The 21,692-nt window shown below is 60.1% G+C and overlaps 1 protein-coding gene across 1 annotated transcript in view; it reads left to right on the forward strand.

The window, feature by feature from the left end:
- ITPR1 (inositol 1,4,5-trisphosphate receptor type 1) overlaps window positions 1–21,692 on the forward strand; it is a 168,963-nt gene that overhangs the window by 65,519 nt on the left and 81,752 nt on the right. Inside the window, exons 6-19 of the mRNA XM_081106286.1 lie at window positions 3,870–3,956; window positions 4,543–4,701; window positions 7,038–7,136; window positions 8,098–8,181; window positions 8,373–8,519; window positions 9,773–9,868; window positions 11,275–11,319; window positions 14,277–14,431; window positions 15,231–15,330; window positions 16,553–16,713; window positions 17,426–17,567; window positions 18,155–18,313; window positions 20,034–20,206; window positions 21,435–21,554. Of these exons, the coding sequence (XP_080962412.1) occupies window positions 3,870–3,956; window positions 4,543–4,701; window positions 7,038–7,136; window positions 8,098–8,181; window positions 8,373–8,519; window positions 9,773–9,868; window positions 11,275–11,319; window positions 14,277–14,431; window positions 15,231–15,330; window positions 16,553–16,713; window positions 17,426–17,567; window positions 18,155–18,313; window positions 20,034–20,206; window positions 21,435–21,554 (1,727 nt within the window). The remainder of the gene's footprint in view (window positions 1–3,869; window positions 3,957–4,542; window positions 4,702–7,037; window positions 7,137–8,097; window positions 8,182–8,372; window positions 8,520–9,772; window positions 9,869–11,274; window positions 11,320–14,276; window positions 14,432–15,230; window positions 15,331–16,552; window positions 16,714–17,425; window positions 17,568–18,154; window positions 18,314–20,033; window positions 20,207–21,434; window positions 21,555–21,692) is intronic.

Consider the following 21,692-nt stretch of genomic DNA (forward strand, 5'->3'; position numbering starts at 1 on the left):
CACAGCCCAGGGCCGGTGACCTTGAAGAAGGTCCCGGCACAGAGACCTTTCTGGAGTCACCGAATACCGGCTCCCCTGCTTCTGAAGTAGAACAACAGGTGACTGACGGAGTTGACCTTGACGTTGCTCAGGGAACGCGGTGATGTCCGTGGTGACTTGATGGTGGTGAGACCGCAGTGTAGAGTGCAGTGTCTTTCTCAGAAACTCAAAACAGCCCTCAGCCCGTCGGAGGAGGGGCAAGATCAACACACCCACCTGTGTGTGATTAAACGTTTTTATTGATTTGAGAGAGAGAGGAAGGGAGAGGGGGAGAGAGATAGAAACATAGATGAGAGAGAAACAAGCTTGGCTGCCTCCTGCACGCCCCCTACTGGGGATTGGCCCCGAAACCCAGGCCTGTGCCCTGACTGAGAATTGAACCATGACCTCTGGTTCATAGGTTGACGCTCAACCACTGAGCCACGCCAGCCAGGCAACATGCCTGTGATATTAATTAGCCAAGCCCCAGGCTGGAGGGCAGAACTCGGGATCCTGATAGTTTGGGCCATTCAGGAAAATAAAATAAAAAAAGGATGTTATGGCCTCGGGCACCTGCCCAGTCATCTTAGGAGAAACTCCTGGGAATGGAATGGCTCCGTCCAAGTTGGGCCCATTGAAACACTTGGTGATGGACGCGGCCAGTTATCCTTCCGAGAGAGAGTACCGGGTGTGGCCCCTCCTTAGAAACCTCGCGTGGGATTCGCCGAGCCAGATCCGGTCCTTTCCACGGGGGTGGGGGCAGCAGCCTCGATCTGTGGGCCCAGGTATGGTTCGTACCATACTTCCTTTGGATCTACCTTTTGCCTCACCTGTTGGACCTAATAGTCCGGTGGATGATTTTGTCTGAAAGCCCAGTTTGACAGCGCTGTTTGCCCATTGGGCCTCCTAAAACGGGGGCGGGGGGGCGGGAGGGTTGGTGGGGAGAAGACGTGAATTTGGTTTTGTGGAGGGAGTTTTCTAAGCACTGATGTGTGAGCTCAGATGAACACATACCGTATTTGTGTAAAGGCAAAATGAATTTGGGAGTTTTCTCCTGAAACAGAGCTGGTAGGCAAAGTGAGTTCTTAGAATGTCTGTGAGTTCAGGCAGCGGTGGCTGTCTGGAGGCTTGGGCATCGGTAAACCTTTCGGCAGTTTCCGCTGTGACAGCTGCTATTTGAAGAGAACTTGTAGCTATTCGCCCTCCCATTTGCTGTGCTATCTGGTCTATTTCACCTCTGGTTTGTCTTTGCACAGACACCCTCAGACGTTGTTGCTGTGCTTAATTCGTCTTTAACACAGAAAGTATGGCAGCTTGAGGACTCACTGACATTTGTTTCAGCCGTGCCAAGGACTGTTGAGTTGGCACTTTAATACGTCATCTAAACGTGGGTGGGAACTTCACATTTTAGATTCGTGGTTCTTGAACAGGCCACTGGCAATTCCTGAGAGCCAGCGGAATCCGTGAGAATCTCCCCTCGTAGGGCCCTTCTCCCATTTACGCCCATGAAACAGCACCTTACAGTTCTCTAGAGGCAAGTCCTTTCAGGGTGATGTTTGCAGCAGAGAAAGACGATATCATTTGTTGGACATTTTAAAAAATATATATTTTTATTGGTTTCAGAGAGGAAAGGAGAGGGAGAGAGAGAGACTTCAGTGATGAAAAAGAATCATTAATCGGCTGCCTCCTGCACACCCCCTACTGGGGGTTGAGCCTGCAACCTGGGCCTATGCCCTGAATCGAACCCTGACCTCCTGGTTCCTAGGTCTGAGCTCAACCACGGAGCCATGCCAGCAGGGCTGCACATACTTTCATTTTACCGAATCTGTTTGTTTTTTCCCCTTTGGCTTTTCCCCTTGAATTTCCCGTTTCTATGAGCTGAGAGCTGCTTAGTAGAGAAACCAATGACTTTCTACAAAGTCTAAGCTCTCCTCCCAGTGGATTCAGTCCCGGCTTCTGTCTTGAGAGCCACCTGACTGTGCGGAGGGCACTTTGAGCACCAGGGAGTGCTGTGTCCACACTGGGCCATTCCTGGATGAGCCTCGGGCCCCGGGGGTCTGTCCTGTAACGGGAACAGCAGGCTGGCTGCTCATCCCCGAGACAGAGGGAGGCCTCTGACCAGCCGGCGTGCATGCGTGGTGAGCCCGGATCTACTCCCCGCAGGCCCTCGCCTCCTGCGGGCGGTTCTCAGTGGGTCGGATGCTTCCAGCAGCTGATCCTCCTCAAAGAACCTGCCTCCCCACAAACACCTGCATCGGGTGCAGGCGGGGCAGGTGCTGAGTCGGAAGCGGCTGAAAGGCTCCTCACCAGCCACTCCGTCCCCCTCCTGAGTCCCCTCGTTGAGCAGCTCTGAGCGTTAGGGACGCGGGTGTAGTAAAGGGCTGACGTGTGTTGAACGCCGACTGTGTGTCTGCAGTGCTTTTTCTCGAACCTTCAGACAGCCCTGAGCGGCTGCAGCGCCCCATTTCGTGGAGGAGAACACCGGGGGAGGCCTGGGGAGGTCACGGGACCCGGCCGAGGTGAGAGGTGGCCTGTGGGGCGCCAGGAGCCAGCGTGGAGGGGCCTGGAAACGCACCTGGTGCATCTCACTCTGAGGACAGGGGACCCTGAGGAGGAGCCGCCAGGACCTCCCCGAAGTGCAGGAGTGGGCGCCAGGGTTCCCCTCCGTCGGATCAGCTGCCGAATCCCATCTCTGTGGTTTTACCCGTTTCGGTTTGGGAGACGGATCGGAATGGCGGTCCCTCGGTGCCTGGGAGGGACCTAGGGACCCAGGTCCCGGTTCTGAAATGCTAGCAGGACGGAGCATCGAACAGGTAAAGGCAGGAAAGATGGCTGTTCAGGTTGGTGGCCCTGGGAGACTGTTCTGGAAGCTCCGCTCAACTTTACCGATTTCCCTAACCTGCGGAATTCGTGCTGGTCATCTCTCTCCCCGTCTCGCGTGTGGTGGGATAAATCTGGATTAACCCAAATGTGCCTTGGGGATTATTTCTGCCGCTTAATAGACGTGTGACTTTAAAAAAGGAGCTTCTTAAGCAAAATTTCAAATAGACACAAAAGTAGAGAAAATAGTAGAACAAATCCCTTTTAATACCCATCATCCAGCTGCCTGTGCCACGTCGGCCACATGCTTTCATCTCTCCAGTCTGTGCCTTCTTTTTTAAAACCGGGACACGGATCGTCCCCTCGAGGGAGTGCCGTGAAGACGAAGTACATGGTCATCGGTGCCCAGCGATAAGAACTAGCGCTCACGAACGCTGCAGGGAGGTGCTGACTCCTGTGGGGTAGCTTCTGTTTTACCCTCATTTTACAAAAGGGGAAACGGAGGCTCCCACCTGCTCAGTAACGCAGTCCAGGTCACAGAACCAGAGCCAGCATTTAGATGCAGGTTTATTTCAGCCCAGAGCTTTCAAAGAGGATCTTGTCAGACCCGAAAAGGGTTTTGCAAGTTCCCTTGTCCCCCTCCTCTACTTCCTTTAAAGGTACATAAGCTCAAGAAAATAAAAATACGTCAGCCTGTGACCTGAGCTGAGCCTAAGCTGACAGGCCCATGAACCCCTTAAAGAGAAAGATGCACTTTTGAAAAGCCACAAAGGCCAAGGGAGCAACGGCAGAGCAGGTTCCCTGGCCTTGCCCGCAGCTGAGTGGGTGCCTGGGCCTTGGCGGTGGCTGAGCGGGTTCCCTGGCCTTGCCCGCAGCTGAGCGGGTTCCCGGACCCTGCCCGCGGCTCAGCCGCAGGGGAGCTGGGGATTTGCCCGTGTCTGTGGTTCTCGGGCGGACCGGACGCCGGCCCTGTGTCCCGGCGGAGAAACGGCCCGGGCCGCCTCTGTGACCCATCGTCTTCTCCCCCACAGCACGCGGCCGACCTGGAGAAGAAGCAGAACGAGACGGAGAACAGGAAGCTGCTGGGGACCGTCATCCAGTACGGCAACGTGATCCAGGTGGGTCCGCTGCCCTCCCCGGGCTGGTGGGCACAGCGGTGCCTGCGCAGGCCTAGACGCCCCGGGGCTGGACTTGGCGTTGCAGGGGGTCCTGCCCCGGCAGGCTGTGGGCCGCAGGCGGTGCCCTCTGCCTGAGCACCTCCAGCCTTGCCCCAGGCGCTGCTGGGGCAGCGCAGTATGTCTCTGGCTCGACTTGTGCTCCTTTGCTCTTGCTGCTTCCCCTAAGCCAGTGGTCGGCAAACTCATGAGTCAGCAGAGCCAAATATCAACAGTACAATGATTGAAATTTCTTTTGAGAGCCAAATTTTTCAAACTTAAACTATATAGGTAGGTACATTGTTATTAACTTAGTTAGGGTCCTCCTAAGGCTTAGGAAGAGCCACACTCAAGGGGCCAAAGAGCCGCATGTGGCTCACGAGCCGCAGTTTGCTGACCACGGCCCTAAGCGTTCCCGCCGCGGGCACTTCTGCGGCTCCCGACCTCACAGTGAGCCGGGGGGAGGGTGTGTGAGCCACATTGTATGTGCTGGGAGGAGCGGCAGAACCAGAGGCTCGCCAACACCCACCTTCTTCCCGGCGGGTTTCAGCTCCTGCATCTGAAAAGTAACAAGTACCTGACTGTGAACAAGAGGCTGCCGGCCCTGCTGGAGAAGAACGCCATGCGCGTGACGCTGGACGAGGCGGGGAACGAGGGCTCCTGGTTCTACATCCAGCCCTTCTACAAGCTGCGGTCCATCGGGGACAGTGTGAGTGTGTGTCCCAGCCCGGGGCTGCGGTCCATCCATGGGGGACAGTGTGAGTGTGTGTCCCAGCCCGGGGCTGCGGTCCATCCATCGGGGACAGTGTGAGTGTGTGTCCCAGCCCGGGGCTGCGGGCCATCCATCGGGGACAGTGTGAGTGTGTGTCCCAGCCCGGGACTGCGGTCCATCCATCGGGGACAGTGTGAGTGTGTGTCCCAGCCCGGGACTGCGGTCCATCCATCGGGGACAGTGTGAGTGTGCGTCCCAGCCCGGGGCTGCGGTCCATCATCCATCGGGGACAGTGTGAGTGTGTGTCCCAGCCCGGGGCTGCGGTCCATCCATCGGGGACAGTGTGAGTGTGTGTCCCAGCCCGGGACTGCGGTCCATCCATCGGGGACAGTGTGAGTGTGTGTCCCAGCTCGGGACTGCAGTCCATCCATCGGGGACAGTGTGAGTGTGTGTCCCAGTCCGGGGCTGCGGTCCATCGGGGACCGTGTGAGTGTGTGTCCCAGCCTAGGACTGCGGTCCATCCATCGGGGACAGTGTGAGTGTGTGTCCCAGCCCGGGGCTGCGGTCCATCCATCGGGGACAGTGTGAGTGTGTGTCCCAGTCCGGGGCTGCGGTCCATCCATCGGGGACAGTGTGAGTGTGTGTCCCAGTCCGGGGCTGCAGTCCATCGGGGACCGTGTGAGTGTGTGTCCCAGCCTAGGACTGCGGTCCATCCATCGGGGACAGTGTAAGTGTGTGTCCCAGCCCAGGGCTGCGGTCCATCCATCGGGGACAGTGTAAGTGTGTGTCCCAGCCCGGGACTGCGGTCCATCCATCGGGGACAGTGTGAGTGTGTGTCCCAGCCCAGGGCTGCGGTCCATCCATCGGGGACAGTGTGAGTGTGTGTCCCAGCCCGGGGCTGCGGTCCATCCATCGGGGACAGTGTGAGTGTGTGTCCCAGCTCGGGGCTGCGGTCCATCGGGGACAGTGTGAGTGTGTGTCCCAGCCCGGGACTGCGGTCTATTGGGGACAGTGTGAGTGTGCGTCCCATTCTTGTCGAAATGCTCAGCTGGCCTTAGCCTAAAACTGGACTTGGCCATTTTTCAGTATTGCCATTTATGCTTACAAGTTGTGGGCAGTTGAATATGTGGTAGTGTATATGTTTGAGTGTGTGTGTGTGTGTGTGTGTGTGTGTGTTATATACAGTGTGGCAGATGCCTTCACACCAGCCAGCCCCTCCCAGTTGCTGCAACAAACACTGACCCTCAGCTCGGAACAGAACAAGCCCCTCAGAGCTGCGGTTCCACCGGAGTGGTGGCTTTTGGGGGTCTTCACTTGGTTTGGAAATGTGGTTGTGATGCTCCCAGTGTAGCAGATGAAAACAGATGAGCTTTACACCCTAAGAAACCATCATGTCCAAGCACCTTCCCCCTCCGGTCATGAAATCAGGCGCTTGGCTCTGAATTCATTCTCGGCGCGGCCGTGGCCTCCCTGTCCTCAGGCCCGCCTGCTGAGCGGCGCCTCCGTGGGGAAGGCCGGAGGGCGGGAACCGCTGTGCTTATTCCTGGGCCATGAGCCCATTTAGTGCCGTGATGGCGAACCTATGACACGCGAACTCATTTTTTTGGTTGATTTTTCTTTGTTAAATGGCATTTAAATATATAAAATAAATATCAAAAACACAAGTCTTTGTTTTACTGTGGTTGCAAAGATCAAAAAATTTCTCTATGTGACACGGCACCAGAGTGAAGTTAGGGTTTTTCAAAATGCTGGCCCGCCGAGCTGAAGAGGCTCGCCATCGCTGGTTTAGTGGCTGTGGTTTTAGAAAGTGGAATAGATGGAAAGGGCGGGCTGTGTCACTGTGACGGGGATACGCACTGAGGTGGGGGCACCTCCTGTCCCAGGGAAGTGTGGGTGTCTGTGTGGACCTCCGTGCACATGGACACACACGCAATACGCACATAAGTGCACGCCCGGGTCTTCACGGGAAACGTGCCTCTCTGTGTGGCTCGTCCTCAGAAGAGCACGAGCGTCACGGCTCTCGATGCAGACGACGGCTCTGTTCTCTCAGAGCCAGACCGCCTTCCGCTGCTGTCCCCCTCGAACGCGGTGCGCCGACACGAGTATCTGCTGCCGCGGGAAAGGGGTGTGGGCGCTCGGGGGGGGCGTCTCGCCGTTGCTCGGGGACCGGGCAGGGGCTGTGGAGCTCAGAGCCTGGCCTGCCCTGCGCAGGGCTCGGCTGTGCCGCTGTGCCCGCCGGGACGTGCCACCTCCGGGGCGGGCTGAGGACGCCCCGCCCTCCCCCGGCACCCCCCACGGTTTTGTGAAAAGCTGTCCCCCTGCTTCCTTTCCAGGTGGTCATAGGCGACAAGGTTGTGCTGAACCCCGTCAACGCGGGCCAGCCCCTGCACGCCAGCAGCCACCAGCTGGTGGATAACCCCGGCTGCAACGAGGTGAGGAGGGAAACCGCAGTGCGGCCTGCGGGGGGCGTCCTGCGGGAGCGGGCCCGGGGCCACGGCGTGTCTGTGCTGACAGCAGTGACGTGGGGCACGTGTGGAACCGAGGCCCCGGTCAGGGCCGCCCGGAGGCTGTGCCGGGCTGCGCAGTGGGTGGGGGTGGGGCTGATCGTCACCCCTGGGCACAGTGAACGGAGCCTATGTCACTGGGTCCGGTTCCGCGTGGGTTAAGCCGCAGACGGGACCCCCTGACTGAATGTGCTGGCCGAAGGGGCGCCGTTTTCTGGTTTGTCTTCTTAAGAGAGCGCCCTTTGCTAGTTTCTCAGAGGGACACGCCGTGCCCCCAGCAGCCCCGCGGGGCGGTGCTTGCTTCTGGCTGTGCATCTCCTTCCCCTCTAAGCGGGCAGTCACGGGGCCCAGGACAGGGACAGCGGTGACATAAATAGCTGTCTACTGGTTGAGGACACAGCTCTCGAGTCAGATAGATGAGGGTTCGAATCCCAAGTCTGCCCCCAGCTCTGTGGCTGCGGGTCCGTCACCCAGACTCCCGGGCATCAGTGTTCCTGTCTCTGGAATGGGCGCGATGGGCGCTCCTGTGTGGAGGGCACGGCTGGGGCCTGGAGGTTCTCACGGGTGTCCCTGTGCCCGCAGACGCTTGTGTGTCGCTGGCATTTCAGTGCAGACACGGACGCTGTCTTACCGTGCAGTCCGTCCCTTTGTGAGCGCGTTTTCCGGGCCTTTCCTCCCTGGCGGCAGAAGAGGCCTGGAGAAAGGAGGGGCTGTGGTTCCAGGGGAGCAGGAGCCTGGCGCCCGCGGTCCCGTGGAGCGGACACCGTGATTGGTTCACGCGGGCCCTTGACTGCCTGACGCTTCTACCGCACGGCCTGTGACCTTAGGGTGTCGGCCCTCGGGGTCTGGGGCTGGGAGGGGTGTGAGCAGGGAACTGCTTCTCCTCCAGGTCAATTCCGTCAACTGCAACACCAGCTGGAAGGTCGTGCTGTTCATGAAGTGGAGCGACAACAAGGAGGACATACTCAAGGGGGTATGAGCGTGAGGGCACACGGGGTGGGGGGAGTGTGAGGACACACGGGGGGAGTGAGGACACACGGGGGGAGTGTGAGGACACGCCGGGGGGGGCGGGGGAGATGAGGCTGGGTGGCCGGGCTGCCTGGGCGCAGCTGTTCTGAAGGTCATGCCCCCCCCTCCCCCCGCCCCGTGTGCGTACACCTGCAGGGCGACGTGGTGCGGCTGTTCCACGCGGAGCAGGAAAAGTTCCTCACCTGCGACGAGCACCGGAAGCAGCAGCACGTCTTCCTGCGGACGACCGGCCGGCAGTCGGCCACGTCGGCCACCAGCTCCAAGGCCCTGTGGGAGGTGGAGGTAAGGGGGGCGGGCGGACGTGGGGCTGGTCCAGCTCGTCCTAGAGCTTTTTGTGGGAGGCCAGGCGTGTCCAGCCTCTGCTTAGGGTCAGGTCGGGCACGCGAAGGTGGGCCCTGTGCCGTCTGCACTGAGCGCCCAGCGTGGGACTCAGTCGCTCCTCTGGCCTCGCGGCATCCGAGCAGCTCCCAGCGCCAGGGGCTCGGATTCCCCTGTCGTCCTTGGCTTGTGGGGCCTCGCCTTACACAGACGCAGCTTGGCATCCAGCCAACGACTCAAGGAGGCTTCGGAGATTTCTGGAGCTTTTTGTCCTGGTGGCTCTGTATCCTGCCCCCTCCCCCCACCCCCCCGAATCCCAGCCGCCTCCGTCTCCCTAATTCTAATCTACCTCCTCCACTCAGTGGGCCCGCGCCCTGCCTGGGTCTCCATCCCAGAGGCCCCTCCGGAGGGAGCGGACATGCGGAGACCTTCCCTTCCTCGGAGGCACAGCTCTGCAGCCCGTGTCCAGCAGGGGGCGCCGTCCACTCCCGCCTTTCCTCCTGGTTTCTAGTCCGCCGCGAGGCCAGAGGTTTTGTGCAGCATCTTATTGGTTATGGCGCCGACTGCCCGTGACCAGAAGCTGAAGTTCTGTTTACTTATGTTTTTATTATTTCTTTTTAATCCTCACCAGAGGCTATTTTCCCATTGATTCTTAGAGAGAGTGGAAAGGAGGGGGTAGGGAGGAGAGAGAAAGAGAGAGAGAGAGAGAGAGAGAGAGAGAGAGGGGCATTGATTGGTTGCCTCCCGAAGGCGCCCAAACCAGGGCCTGGGATCGAACCTGCAACCCGAGACCCTTCGGTGAGCGGGCGGATGCTCCAGTCACTGAGCAACACGGGCCAGGGTTGAAGTTCTTTTCAATTTTAAGGCCAGCTGGCCCGGCTCTGAGCGCAGGCCCGGGTGGTATGGAGTTTCAGCACGCGGTTCCGTGGATGGACTGCTTTCCCTGCCCTCACAAAATCCCCTTACATTTCCCGAGCCCCCTGTGGGTGAGTTTCAGCATCTTAGCTTATCCTTCATGATGATGAAGCAAACCCTCAAAACCACTGATCTCTTCGCTGCAGCCGCTCCCTGGCCCGGAGTCCTGGGAGATGTGCCGCTAGCGTTTCCGTGTGTCTGGGTGTGTCCGCTGGTTCATGTCTCGGCTGGACTGTGATTTGTGTGCGATGTCCCGGCGTGGCTGACACCTCTCGCACCCTGACCACCTCCCCCTCTCCCAGGTGGTCCAGCATGACCCGTGTCGGGGAGGCGCCGGGTACTGGAACAGCCTCTTCCGGTTCAAGCACCTGGCCACCGGGCACTACTTGGCAGCAGAGGTGAGTGGCAGCGGGGTTTCCTCCTTCCAGGCGGACGCTGCCCCCGTCCGCCCTCACCCGGGCACTGAGCCGCCAAGGGCTTAGGTCGTCCAGACACCTCGCTCCTCGTCCGGCTTCTGTCTCCTTTGCCTCCTTTCCCTGCGTACATACAAGAAAAGGTAACGAACGGTGGTTACACGCCTAGGACTTCACACCGATTTCCACCAAGATGTGGGGAGAACGTTAGCCAGAAGGCAGTGCCGTCCTGGGGATGTGACGGACAGCGTGGTGACTGCAGGGATAATGCTGTGCTGAATATTTGACAGCTGCTACGAGAGTAGATTAAAAAACACACACAAAAAAACAAAAACGCTAGTTTGGGTGTAGGACTGTTGTTCCGTTTTGCTCATTCACACCGCTCTCCCCACATCTCCCCCTTCTGCCCGCTCCTGACGGGAATGACCGGGCACACTGTCCTGACGCACGGCACGGGGAGCCGGCAGCATGAGGCACGGTTAGCTCCGTGAGCACCTGGTTCTCAGAGCATTCCTGGCGTAGGCAGGGCCTCATCTTCTGCTCGCGAGGAGCCAACATTGGAGACATGGCTGGGAAGGGTGTTGGAAGAAAGGCAAGACTCAACGTCCAAGGGCAAGGGTTTACCTCTTAATTTCTGTGCCAAGTTAAGGAGCCTGCCACCCTCCCGGGTGACAGATGTCGAGTTTCACTCTGATCTGCCGCAACCTGTAGGATGCATGTTCGCATCAGGGCCCAGGCGTACATCAGACGACACCTCGCTGCCTGGGGCCAGCGGAGGGGCTGCTCAGAGATTCTCGGGGAGCCTGGCCCACAGCTGACAGGGGAAGCCCAAATCTCATGCGCCCGGCCCCCTGGAAGCCCGACACGCATACGAACTGGTGGCTTTGAAATATGTGAGCGCTGAGGACCAGACTAAATTCACACGGAGCCTCGGGCGGTTCCCCAGCTTGGCCCTGAGCAGCGGCGCTCACCACGTTCTGAGGCGCGTGTGCCTCCTGGGGCCGCAGACGTCTTATTTCTCAGTACAGCGAGCAGGCTGGTCTGTGACCGGACCAGCTGGTCTGCCGGTGTCTCGGGCTTCTCACAGCTGTTCTGCTAGCGAGTTCGTGCTCTGCTGTCCGTGCCCGAGTGCCGGCCGTCGGTGGCGGGAGGTTGTCCGTGCGTGTCCTGCACCTGTGGCGTGTCCTGCACCTGTGGCGTGGCGTGCTCCTGTGACGTGGCGTGCTCCTGTGACGTGTGTCGTTGTGGCATGCTGGTTTCGTGAACAGAGGGAAGGGATGCGTCCTCAGCTGCTGAGTGACGCCCGCAGGCCTTGGCGTCTCCCACGAGTGGGACCGAGCCCGTGAGAAATCGGCGGGTGTTTTAATTTCCTGATGATTCTTTCCCATCAGGTAGACCCTGACTTTGAGGAAGAATGCCTGGAGTTTCAGCCCCCAGTAAGTATGGGCCAGCAGCACCTCTCTCCTCGCCTGGTAGGGTGAGGCCGCGTGTCCTGACCCCATTGACGGAACTGCCATTGTGGTCGCCGGGGGCTGGGGGCTGGGGACAGGGACGCCTCCGGCTGCCTCCGAGGAGGGTCTTGTCTGTGCTTCCCTTGAGGGCAGTCATGCCTCCTGCGTCCTGATTGTTCACGAGACTGTCCGTCATGATGCTCCTTGCGTGCTTACTCAGAGGGTCTCCACTGTGAGTCGGGGAGTTTCCCATGGCTCTGGGAAGACCCCTAGGCTGCAGAGGTGACGGCCCCTGTAGACGGCGGCCTTTTACAAACAAACGTCCTGTTGCTGTTGACCTTGACCTGTCACTCATTCAGAATTTCCAAGGAGCGCGTGTGCGGGGTGGGCGGTGTCACTTATTCTGTGGAGTTAAAGCCGCCATCTGCGCAGACCCCCTTGTCTGGCCACGGGTTCTCGCTTCTGCAGAGTCAGGAGTGGACTTTAGGACGTGGGCAGGAATCATGACGCCGGCTGGACCTTGCTCTGGAGGCGGTTTTGCCCATCAGTCCCGACGCGCATTCCCGGTCTTTGTGCTGCCGTCGAGGGGACAGCGTACGGTCCCCCGGAGGTTACGGGGTGTCGTGCAGCGAGGTCTGATGTGCAGGTGGACCTGGAGTGTGTGACGGAAAGCAAGGCCAGTGACACAGCGTTCAGATAGCGGGCCCAGCGCTCAGACGCTGTGTGACTCGGGACCCCTGCGTTCCCTCTCTGAGCCTCCACTCCCTCGTCTGCAGCTGGGCGAGCGCACTTGCCGTCAGGACCGGGCGCGGGCTGTGCGGACGGAGGGCCTTAGGGAGCTCTCAGGAGACAACCGCTTTGTAATCATTCGCATCTCAGCGCGCCTGTCCTCCAGTCCCGCTGGGGGGACTGGCACGTGCGGAGGCGTTAGGGCTGCCCTCACGGTCCGTGCGTGGTCGATGAGGACGTAGACAGCGGTCCTGGCTCGTCCGCGTCTTGGGTCCTCTCCCCTCTGTCTTGCTCCCCAGGTGGCAGTGGGCGGGTGCAGACCTGGGCGCTGCTCCCGGGGCTCGCTCTGCACCATGCGGCCGGCAGGCGTTGGCGTTGGCAGGCGTTGGCGTTGGCAGGCGTTGGCGCTGGCAGGCCCGGCAGCCTTCCCGCTCTCTGGGCTGGGAAACAGGTGGTCACGTCGGGGGAGGAAGCCTCGTGTTCTGCTCCCTGCTCCGTGTTTCCTCACACTGGCCTCAGGCCTGTGCTTCTGTCTGTCTGGGACCTCCCTCTGCTTTGTCACCTGCTCTTGACCTTCTACACTCGGGGCGCAGGCTCCGTACCAGGGGGAGGAAAAGGACCCCCAAGGCTGGCCTGCCTCTGAGGGCCTTCTGCAGTGCTCCTGTCCTCCCACTAGGGGGCGACCGCCGACCGCCAACCGCACACGGAGAATGAGGCTGCCCCAGCCCGTTCCCAGACACAGGGACTGACCCCTATGGGTTTTCCTCTGGTCTCTGAAGGGCCCTGTGGCCTGTAGTGCCGCCCGTGTCTTACACCAGAATCGGGTGGGATTTACCCGGAAGGTGGCGCGGGAACTCTGCGGGCACCGCGGCCGATCCAGAGTCCTTCCTCCTGAAGGGAGCCTGATTGGGGAGGGACCTCTCAGGTTCCTGCGGGTGGAATCGCGAGTCCTGGGTTTGTTCTCGATTCCCATGCGGCATTGGGAACTTGAGAGAAGCAGGACCCAGCGGTCTGGGGTACAAAAGCAGCATTTTTCTCTTTTGCAGACAGGAGTGGGGGCTGCAGATGGGCTGAGATAGTGGACAGTGGCCCGCAGTCCCCGCATCAGCCCAGGGGGCTGTCTCCCAGGCGCTCTCCTCTGCCCTCACATCCCTCTTTGCCACCCCCACCCCCCCCCCCCCGGAGAGGAGCAGGTGTCCGCCTGAGCCAAGCCAGTTAGGGACAGAAATGCCCCCAGTCGATGCAGGCGCACGTGGACATCCTGCGAGGGCGACATAACCGTTACAAACAAGCCCACGCAGCTCACGGCGCCGAGACCGACCTCGCGCAGCCTCTCGCCGGAGGCGCTGGGCGGGCACCTTCTGAGGCAGGTGGGCTCTGTGCCTAGCTTCTCGGGGACGCTTTCGTCATCGGTCATCGGCCTTCACTGGTCTTTTTCTTCCGTCCCAGCCAGACGCTAACGGAGCCAGAGGCCCTCCCCACTTCATCGTGGGTGGCCCTCCGTGGCTGACAATTAACAACCATTCTTTCCAGGGTTCGCCTGGCCCTCAGGTGTGTGTCTTGGCCTCCCTGGGGTCACTGCTCACCAACACTCGGCCCAGGTTTCTTTTTTTTTTAATATGTTTTTATTGATTTCAGAGAGGAAGGGAGGGGGAGAGAGAGATAAAAACATCAATGATGAGAAAGGATCACGGATCGGCTGCCTCCTGCACGGCCCCTACTGGGGATCGAGCCCACAACCCGGGCATGTGCCCTTGACTGGGAATCGAACCGTGACCTCCTGGTTCATAGGTCGATGCTCAACCACGGAGCCACGCCGGCCGGGCAGGGTCCAGGTGTCTTTACGTCATTTTCCCTCCGTTCTCTGCGAGGCAGTCTCCCCACGGTTCACACCAGGGCCTGTCGCCGAGCCTCCGGGACGTGTTTCTCAGGCAGCCGCTCTGCCGGCCGCTGGTGCCGGATCGGCCTGCGGGGCCTGGGCCCGCGGCGCTCAGGTTGGCCGTGACCCCGTGGTCTAAACATCTCTGTTGCAGCCCAGAAGGGAGAGCGGGGCTGTTCTCGGCGTGGATGTGGCGCCCGTGTTGTGTGACCGTCGTGACGCTGGTGCCTTTCCTACCAAGGTCACGCTCGCCTCGCCGCTCCCTCTCCCGGGGCCCGGGCGCTGCGGCGAGCAGGGTCTGCACGCAGCGCCCTGACCCCAGGCCTCTCCTCAGGCGGACCCCGACCAGGACGCCTCCCGCAGCCGGCTGCGCAACGCCCAGGAGAAGATGGTGTACTCCCTGGTGTCCGTGCCCGAGGGCAACGACATCTCCTCCATCTTCGAGCTGGACCCCACCACCCTCCGCGGAGGCGACAGCCTGGTCCCCAGGTACGGCTCCCGGGGGCTCTCCCGCGGGCCAGGGCCGTCTCTGCGGCCTGGCGGTGCCTTGGAGGCTTTCTGGAAGGTTTCGTACAGGGGTTGTGAAGGACTGTTCCCCCTGCCCATTGGAACGGCGGCTGAATTCTGTTTTATTTTATTTTTATTTTTTTGGCTCGTCATTTGTGAGTTCTTGGTGGTTGGACAAGAAGTGCTCTATTTAGGTCGATGAGCCGAACCTGAAGGCCGCGTTGCTCGGTCTTTCCTCTCTTCCTCCTCCCAAAGCCGAGAGATCTGGCGAATTGGATAAAAATTTGAGAAGAAATCCTAGAGGAGGGAATGTTTGAAGTTCGCTGAGGGCAAAGCAAATTCTGCTTAGGAGGCAGACCGGTCTTCGGTGGCCACTGGACTAAGCTGAGCTCCGTTTGTTCATGGGCAGGCGTGTGGGTGGACGCTGGGAGTGAGTGTGGCCGAGCTCGCGCGTGACGAGGTGGCAGCGTCTTCTCGCTGAGCGCTGACCGTCCGGGCCCAGTGCCTGGCGCCGTGCGTGTCCTAGGGTTTCACCCCCACAGGAGCCCCCGTGGGACCGTGTGCCATTTGCCCTTTAAAGGTGGAGAAACGGAGGCGCAGGGGTGTAAGCCACGCCCACAGCAGCGCGTCCCAGCAGAGCCCACGTCTGTGTTTAGGCCGAACGGGTGCTGGGGCCGCTCTGGCTCAGCGCAGCGTCGCTGTCGGCTGTGTCGATAGACTGTTCGAGGCCGTGGCTGCAGAGCCTCAGCGTCCCGCCCCACACCCTCCCTTCCTCTCCCAGGAATTCCTACGTGCGGCTCAGACACCTGTGCACCAACACCTGGGTGCACAGCACCAACATCCCCATCGACAAGGAGGAGGAGAAGCCTGTGATGCTGAAGGTGAGTCCGCAGCCCCCCGGCCCCCTTGGCCCTGCTCCCCACGCCCGCTGCCGGGCTCCTCAGGGAGGAAGGGGGCCGGGCTTCTGCTGCTCCGGCAAGAGTGTGGGCACGGGCACAGGAGAGTGTGGTCACGGGAAGCCTTGACCAGTGATGGCGAACCTTTTGAGCTTGGCGTGTCAGCATTTTGAAAAACCCTAACTTAACTCTGGGCTGTGTCACATACAGAAATTTTTTGATATTTGCAACCATAGTAAAACAAAGACATATTTTTGATATTTATTTTATATATTTAAATGCCATTTAACAAAGAAAAATCAACCAAAAAAATGAGTTCACGTGTCACCTCTGACACGCGTGTCATAGGTTCGCCATCACTGGCCTAGAGCATGGTCACGGGCACACGAGAGCGTGGTCGCAGGCAGCCTGGAGTGTGATGACGGCACTCTCGCTGAGGGACCGGCTAGCGCGAGCCCCCGGCTTGTGAAATAACCAGAACCTTTCCTTTCCTCCCGTGGGCTCTGCCCTGAGGGCGAGCATTTGTCCGGTTTCATGTGTGTCTGGATGGTGCTCTGGGGGAATTGCTTGTGCCTTGAGGCGCATCAGGTCCCAGCTGCCTTTCCCAGTCTGGATTATGTCTTTGTTCCTGCGAACTTAAATGCGCAGGTTTCTTTCTAGAAAGATCTCCCATCCTCTTCACTGTCTCTCCCTGAAGACCCCCTCTCCCTCCATGCCTCCTCCAGAACCACAGAGAAGAAATGCACAGACACGGGGGTTTTCTTGTTAAAATTGGAATGCCACGTGCACCATTTTGGGGGGACGTTCTTGGCATTTTTCCTCTACCTTTATGAACATTTCGGGGTGTAGGAGAGTTGGGAGCGGGGTGCCGGGCCCAGCCCTGTGACATGTGACTTGGAGCCAGGAGTGAGCGTCTTGCCCATTTGCTTTTCCCGTGAACTTATAAGCCGCGTTGGATCCGGGTCTCCCGTGCTCCCTGCAGCGCATGAAGCTGTCGGCGAGGGGGCCTCCCTCCCGCCCCCGTCCCCTCAGCACCAGGCTCCAGGGGAGCAATGTAGCGGCCTGGGATGCTGCCCGTCCAGCTGGTTGTGCCTGCAGGCAGCCCCCGCTCTGTGGGTGGCCCGGTGGCCCGTAAACGCGGCGAGTGATGTCGCCCCTCAGGGGGTCTCGTCCCCGAGGCTGCCGCAGAGACCGCCCTGTGTTGCAGATCGGCACCTCGCCCGTGAAGGAGGACAAGGAGGCGTTCGCCATCGTGCCCGTCTCCCCTGCGGAGGTCCGGGACCTGGACTTCGCCAACGACGCCAGCAAGGTGCTGGGCTCCATCGCGGGGAAGCTGGAGAAGGGCACCATCACGCAGAACGAGAGGAGGTGAGGCCTCCCGCGGGCAGACACGGCCTCCCACGGCAGACGCGCCCTCCGCAGCCTCCCGGGGCCTCTCAGGTCTTTTGGGGGGGAGCGCGTGAACGCCACGGGGGAGAGCAGCAGGCCTCAGCCTTGTGGGCGAATCAGCCTGTGGTTTTCAAGACATCATCTCCTTTGAATTCATTCTCTCTTTTTTAAAGTATATTTTTACTGATTTCAGAGAGGAAGGGAGGGGAGAGAGGGATAGAAACACCAGTGATGAGAGAGAATCATGGATCAGCTGCCTTCTGCACGCCCCACACTGGGGATGGAGCCTGCAACCCGGGCATGTGCCCTGACCGGGAATCGAACCGTCACCTCCTGGTTCATAGGTCAATGCCCAACCCCTGAGCCGCGCCGGCGGGTGCGTTCTCTGTTTTGAAAGTCTCTGAAGTTGAAAAGATCCTATGGCTTTGTCTCCAGCTCCATCTCGGGAAACGTCAGGGCCTGAGGTTCCTCTGAGATAGTTTGGTGGCTCCTAGTTTGTGAAGGTGACGGTCCTTCCATGGACACGCACGTGTCATCTCTGTGTCACTCTGGTCAGTGACTGGGCGAGGACACTGGGCGGGTGGGCCTGCTTCTGTGGGCCTGGTCCTCAGGCCTGGACCTCACGGGCAGTGCCCACCTGTTTGCTAACTATCGAGCCCCTCCCCCATCTGACAGCCGCTCTGCCCCCCAGGTCGGTGACCAAGCTGCTCGAAGACTTGGTGTACTTTGTCACCGGGGGGACCAACTCCGGTCAGGACGTGCTGGAGGTGGTCTTCTCCAAGCCCAACCGCGAGCGACAGAAGCTGATGCGGGAGCAGAACATCCTCAAGCAGGTGGGTGAGCTGTGGCCGTGGGGCTGGCGCTGCGAGGAGTCAGGGGGTCGCTGATCGGGGAGGGACAAAGGTGGCTCCACAGCTCGATCAACACTGATGGGAGAGAGACAGAGGCATCCAATCCGTTGCCTTGTGCAGGGCTGGGGATCGACCTGTAACCCAGGTACATGCCCTTGACCGGGAGCCCTGAGAGCGACACTGCAGTGTGCAGGCTGGTGCTCTAACCACTGGACTGCACTGGCCGGGGTGGTGTATTCTTCTGTTTCACTGATGAGAAAGCCAGGTTACCTTGATGGGTGTCGCTGGGAAGGTGTACGGGGTGTGACTTCAGCCTAGATTCCCCAGGCCCCAGTCTGTCCTGGTGACCGCCGCCCTAACGCCGCACTTCCCAGGGCTGGAGGTCCGCGGGTCCAGGCGGACTGGACTCGGCGAGTCCTGGCCCCTGGGCGGATGGATGTGGTGTCAGGCCGTGGCTGTGTGTGTGTGGACAGTCTTCCGTGTCGTCCGGCGATGCGGAGTTATCTTGGTTCCGGACGGACGGCTGGCTGACGGGACGATGGCGGTGTTTGCTTTCTTCTCGCACACAGATCTTCAAGTTGCTGCAGGCCCCGTTCACGGACTGCGGGGACGGCCCGATGCTGCGGCTGGAGGAGCTGGGCGACCAGCGGCACGCCCCGTTCCGGCACATCTGCCGGCTCTGCTACCGGGTCCTCCGGCACTCGCAGCAGGACTACAGGAAGAACCAGGTGGGCGCGGGCGGCGGGTGACGGGGGTCCCCCAGGGTCCAGGCTCCTGTGAGCTCCAAGGGTCACGTGTACATTTTTAAAAATATATATCTTTATTGATTTCAGAGAGTAAGGGAGAGAGAGAAACATCACTGATGAGAGAGAATCCAGCTGCCTCCTGCACATCCCGCACTGGGGAGCAAGCCCACAACCCGGGCATGTGCCCTTGACCAGAATTGAACCTGGGACCCTTCAGTCTGCAGGCTGATGTTCTATCCACTGAGCCACAGCAGCCGGGCGAGCTCACCCTTTCTGACATGGGTGGTGTGTTTGCAGTTCTCATCACGTGGTCCTTTAAGGCTTCGAACGTGATTCCATGTGTTTGTGCTTGAGATGCTGGCCAAGGGGACGAGCCAGGTCCCTGTGGGGCCGAGCTGGGCACTGGAGGGCTTCAGCCTGCTGCTCGGAATGGCACGCAACTTAAAACTTAGGCATTCCTTATTTTCTGAAATTTTCCATGGAATATTTTTGGACCATGGTGCACCCCAGGCCACTGAAACCGCAGAGAGCGGAATCTCGGATCCGGGGGATGCTGGACTGTGGGACGATGCTTTTGTAACCGACTCACAGCTTTCGGTTTTAAGCCTCGACGGCCCTGGGTCTAGCCTTTAAGTTTGAATTCTTCTCTGTTGTTCAAGGTTTTGGTTTGTCATCGTAAAGACAGTGTTGATCTCCAGCAAAGCAAAGCCCAAAGGGTTAGATAAGCCTTGTTAGCAAGGATTTCTAAACGGCCGACGCTGCCTCGCTGTTGTGTAGATGTGAAGCCCCGTGTCCCAGGGCACCGTGAGCAGTGAGCGCCCTGACAGGTGGCTGCTGGCGCTGGGTGGCTTCCGGCCCCGCCCGGCGCTGCCGCCATGTCCGGTCGAGAAGGTGTATTCTGCTCTGTCTCCGGTTCTCCGTGAGGCGCCTCAGGCCCGTGTGCCCCAGGCAGCGAGCCTGTCCCCGAGGAGGCTGGCTCGCCCCCCGGGCCGCGTGCCAGATGGCGGTCGCTTGTCCCGAAGGCTCGCTGCTCCCACCCGCAGCCTGTTGGGGGGGGCTGGGAGGCCCCGACCACCGTGTTCGCCCTGAGCACGTTCCAGGATTTTGAACTGAATTTTAAAAAGGGGGAGGCTGGTTTTTATAAATAAAAAATTTTAAAAGTGGGGGTTGGGGGGGGGGGCGCTTGAGCTTGGAGGCGGCGCTGCGTCTGTCGGGCCGGAGACGTGTTTGCGTAGAAACTAGCGCTCGGAAGCGGCTTCCTCGAGTGCAAATACCTCCTGGGCTGTGATGTCTGATCCCCAAAGAGGGGTCCTTCCTGCCTTTGAAGGGGTGTTTCCCCTCAGATAACACAGTGGGGGCCGTTGGACTAGAAACCCCGTCTTCCTCCGCACAGGGCCCTGGGGCCCGTTAAACCCCCTTGAGTCGGGTAAAACCAGAGCTGAAGCACAGCGCTTGACCTTTAGAAAAATAAGTGTCGACATTGACATTTATGCCGTGCCCTTGAGAAGAGGCCCTTCTGCAATTCGGGGGGGAGCAGGGGGGGGCGGGGGGCACTTTGCTGAATTCCGTCTGCGGGGCAGGTTGAGGGAAACCGGCCGAGGGAGTGAGCTGCCGGGCGCGCCCCCGGGGCCGGCGTCCCCACGCGGGATGCTGCGGCCGTTCTCTCGGCTCCGTGCCCCGCGCTGACCCCCCTCCCTCCTAGGAGTACATCGCCAAGCAGTTCGGCTTCATGCAGAAGCAGATCGGCTACGACGTGCTGGCGGAGGACACCATCACCGCCCTGCTGCACAACAACCGCAAGCTGCTGGAGAAGCACATCACGGCGGCCGAGATCGACACCTTCGTCAGCCTCGTGCGGAAGAACCGGGAGCCCAGGTGCGGCCGGGCCGCGGGGCGTGTGCGGGGCGTGTGCGGGGGGTGTGGGCCCACGGTGGTCGCAGCGCGGTGCCTGCCGTTCCCTTCCTCGGGGCCGGGGTCCAGCGCACCCGGCTGCATCGTGGGGAGAACGTGGTGCTGGGAGGCGGCCTGGCAGCCAGCGGGGGCCCTGGCCGCCCTCTGAGCTGGAAGGTCTTCTGCTGACGGGGCGGGGGGTGAGGGGACTGTGGAAACTCCATGGGGATGGAAACTCTATGGGGACGGTGCACAAAGTACTGGCCCGAGTCCGTGCTCAGCAGTGACCTGCTGGCCTGTCAGTGACCCGTTAGCGCCCGGTTACCAGTCCGAGCCCCTCCCCAGTCGCACCAGCAGAGTCTTTGGCGAGCTCGGCTGCCCCTTGAGTGTTTCTAGCTGCATCTTGTCCCTGTGGAATCCCGTCTCCTCGCACTGCTCTCCCCTCCCCACCCTCGTCCCTCCTCTCCCTCCGGTGAGACCCACTCACCAGCAACGTGGGAGAGTGTGCAGGGTGGGCGTCACACCCGGGCCCCCCGCACAGCTGAGCGTGTTGTTGAAGAATGACTCCTCCCGCCCATAAGAATAACAGTTTTTAAAAATATTTTTATTGATTTCAGAGAGGAAGGGAGAGGGAGAGGGAGAGAGAGAAACATCAAAGATGAGAGAGAATCATTGATCGGCTGCCTACTGCATGCCCCACACTGGGGATTGAGCCTGCAACCCGGGCACGTGCCCTGACAGGGAATCGAACCGTGACCTCCTGGTTCATAGGTCAACGCTCAGCCACTGAGCCGTGCCAGTTGGGCAAAACACTAACATTTTACGGAGTATTCTCCTGGGCCAGGGAGTGAGCCAGTCACACATTGCACACGCGTTACCACATTGAATCACCCTCTGAGCTCACACGTTACACTTTTCTGTGGACGGGGAAACCGAGGCACCGAGAGACGAAGTAATGTCCCTGGTGACGGTAAAACCGGGACGGAGCGAATAAGAATCACGCTGGGGGTGCGCTCATTGCCTCGTCCCCACACCCCGGGGACCACTCTTCCCTCCGTCCTCCTCTCTGGTGGCGCCATGGGCACTGGCACCCAGACCTGAGATCTCACCTCTCCGGCCACCGTGCGTCCGACCTGTCCCCCGAGAGAGTCGGGCTCCCCGAGCCGCACCCCACTCCGTGCACAGGACACGCTTGCCGCTCTCTCTCCCGCAGGTTCTTAGACTACCTGTCCGACCTGTGTGTGTCCATGAACAAGTCCATCCCGGTGACCCAGGAGCTCATCTGCAAAGCGGTGCTCAACCCAACCAACGCCGACATCCTGATCGAGACTAAGTATGTGGGGAGGCGGAGGCCACATACTTGTGGGGAGGGGGGGCCTGCGTGTGCGGGCAGGAGAGCTGAACCCCCGATGCTGCAGACTGGTGTGCAGTGGGCCAGCCTGTGGAAGCCGAGACCTGCACGGCTAGGGTT

This window comes from Myotis nattereri, assembly GCF_964212035.1.
Source record: "Myotis nattereri genome assembly, chromosome: 14".
Classification (NCBI taxonomy): domain Eukaryota; kingdom Metazoa; phylum Chordata; class Mammalia; order Chiroptera; family Vespertilionidae; genus Myotis; species Myotis nattereri.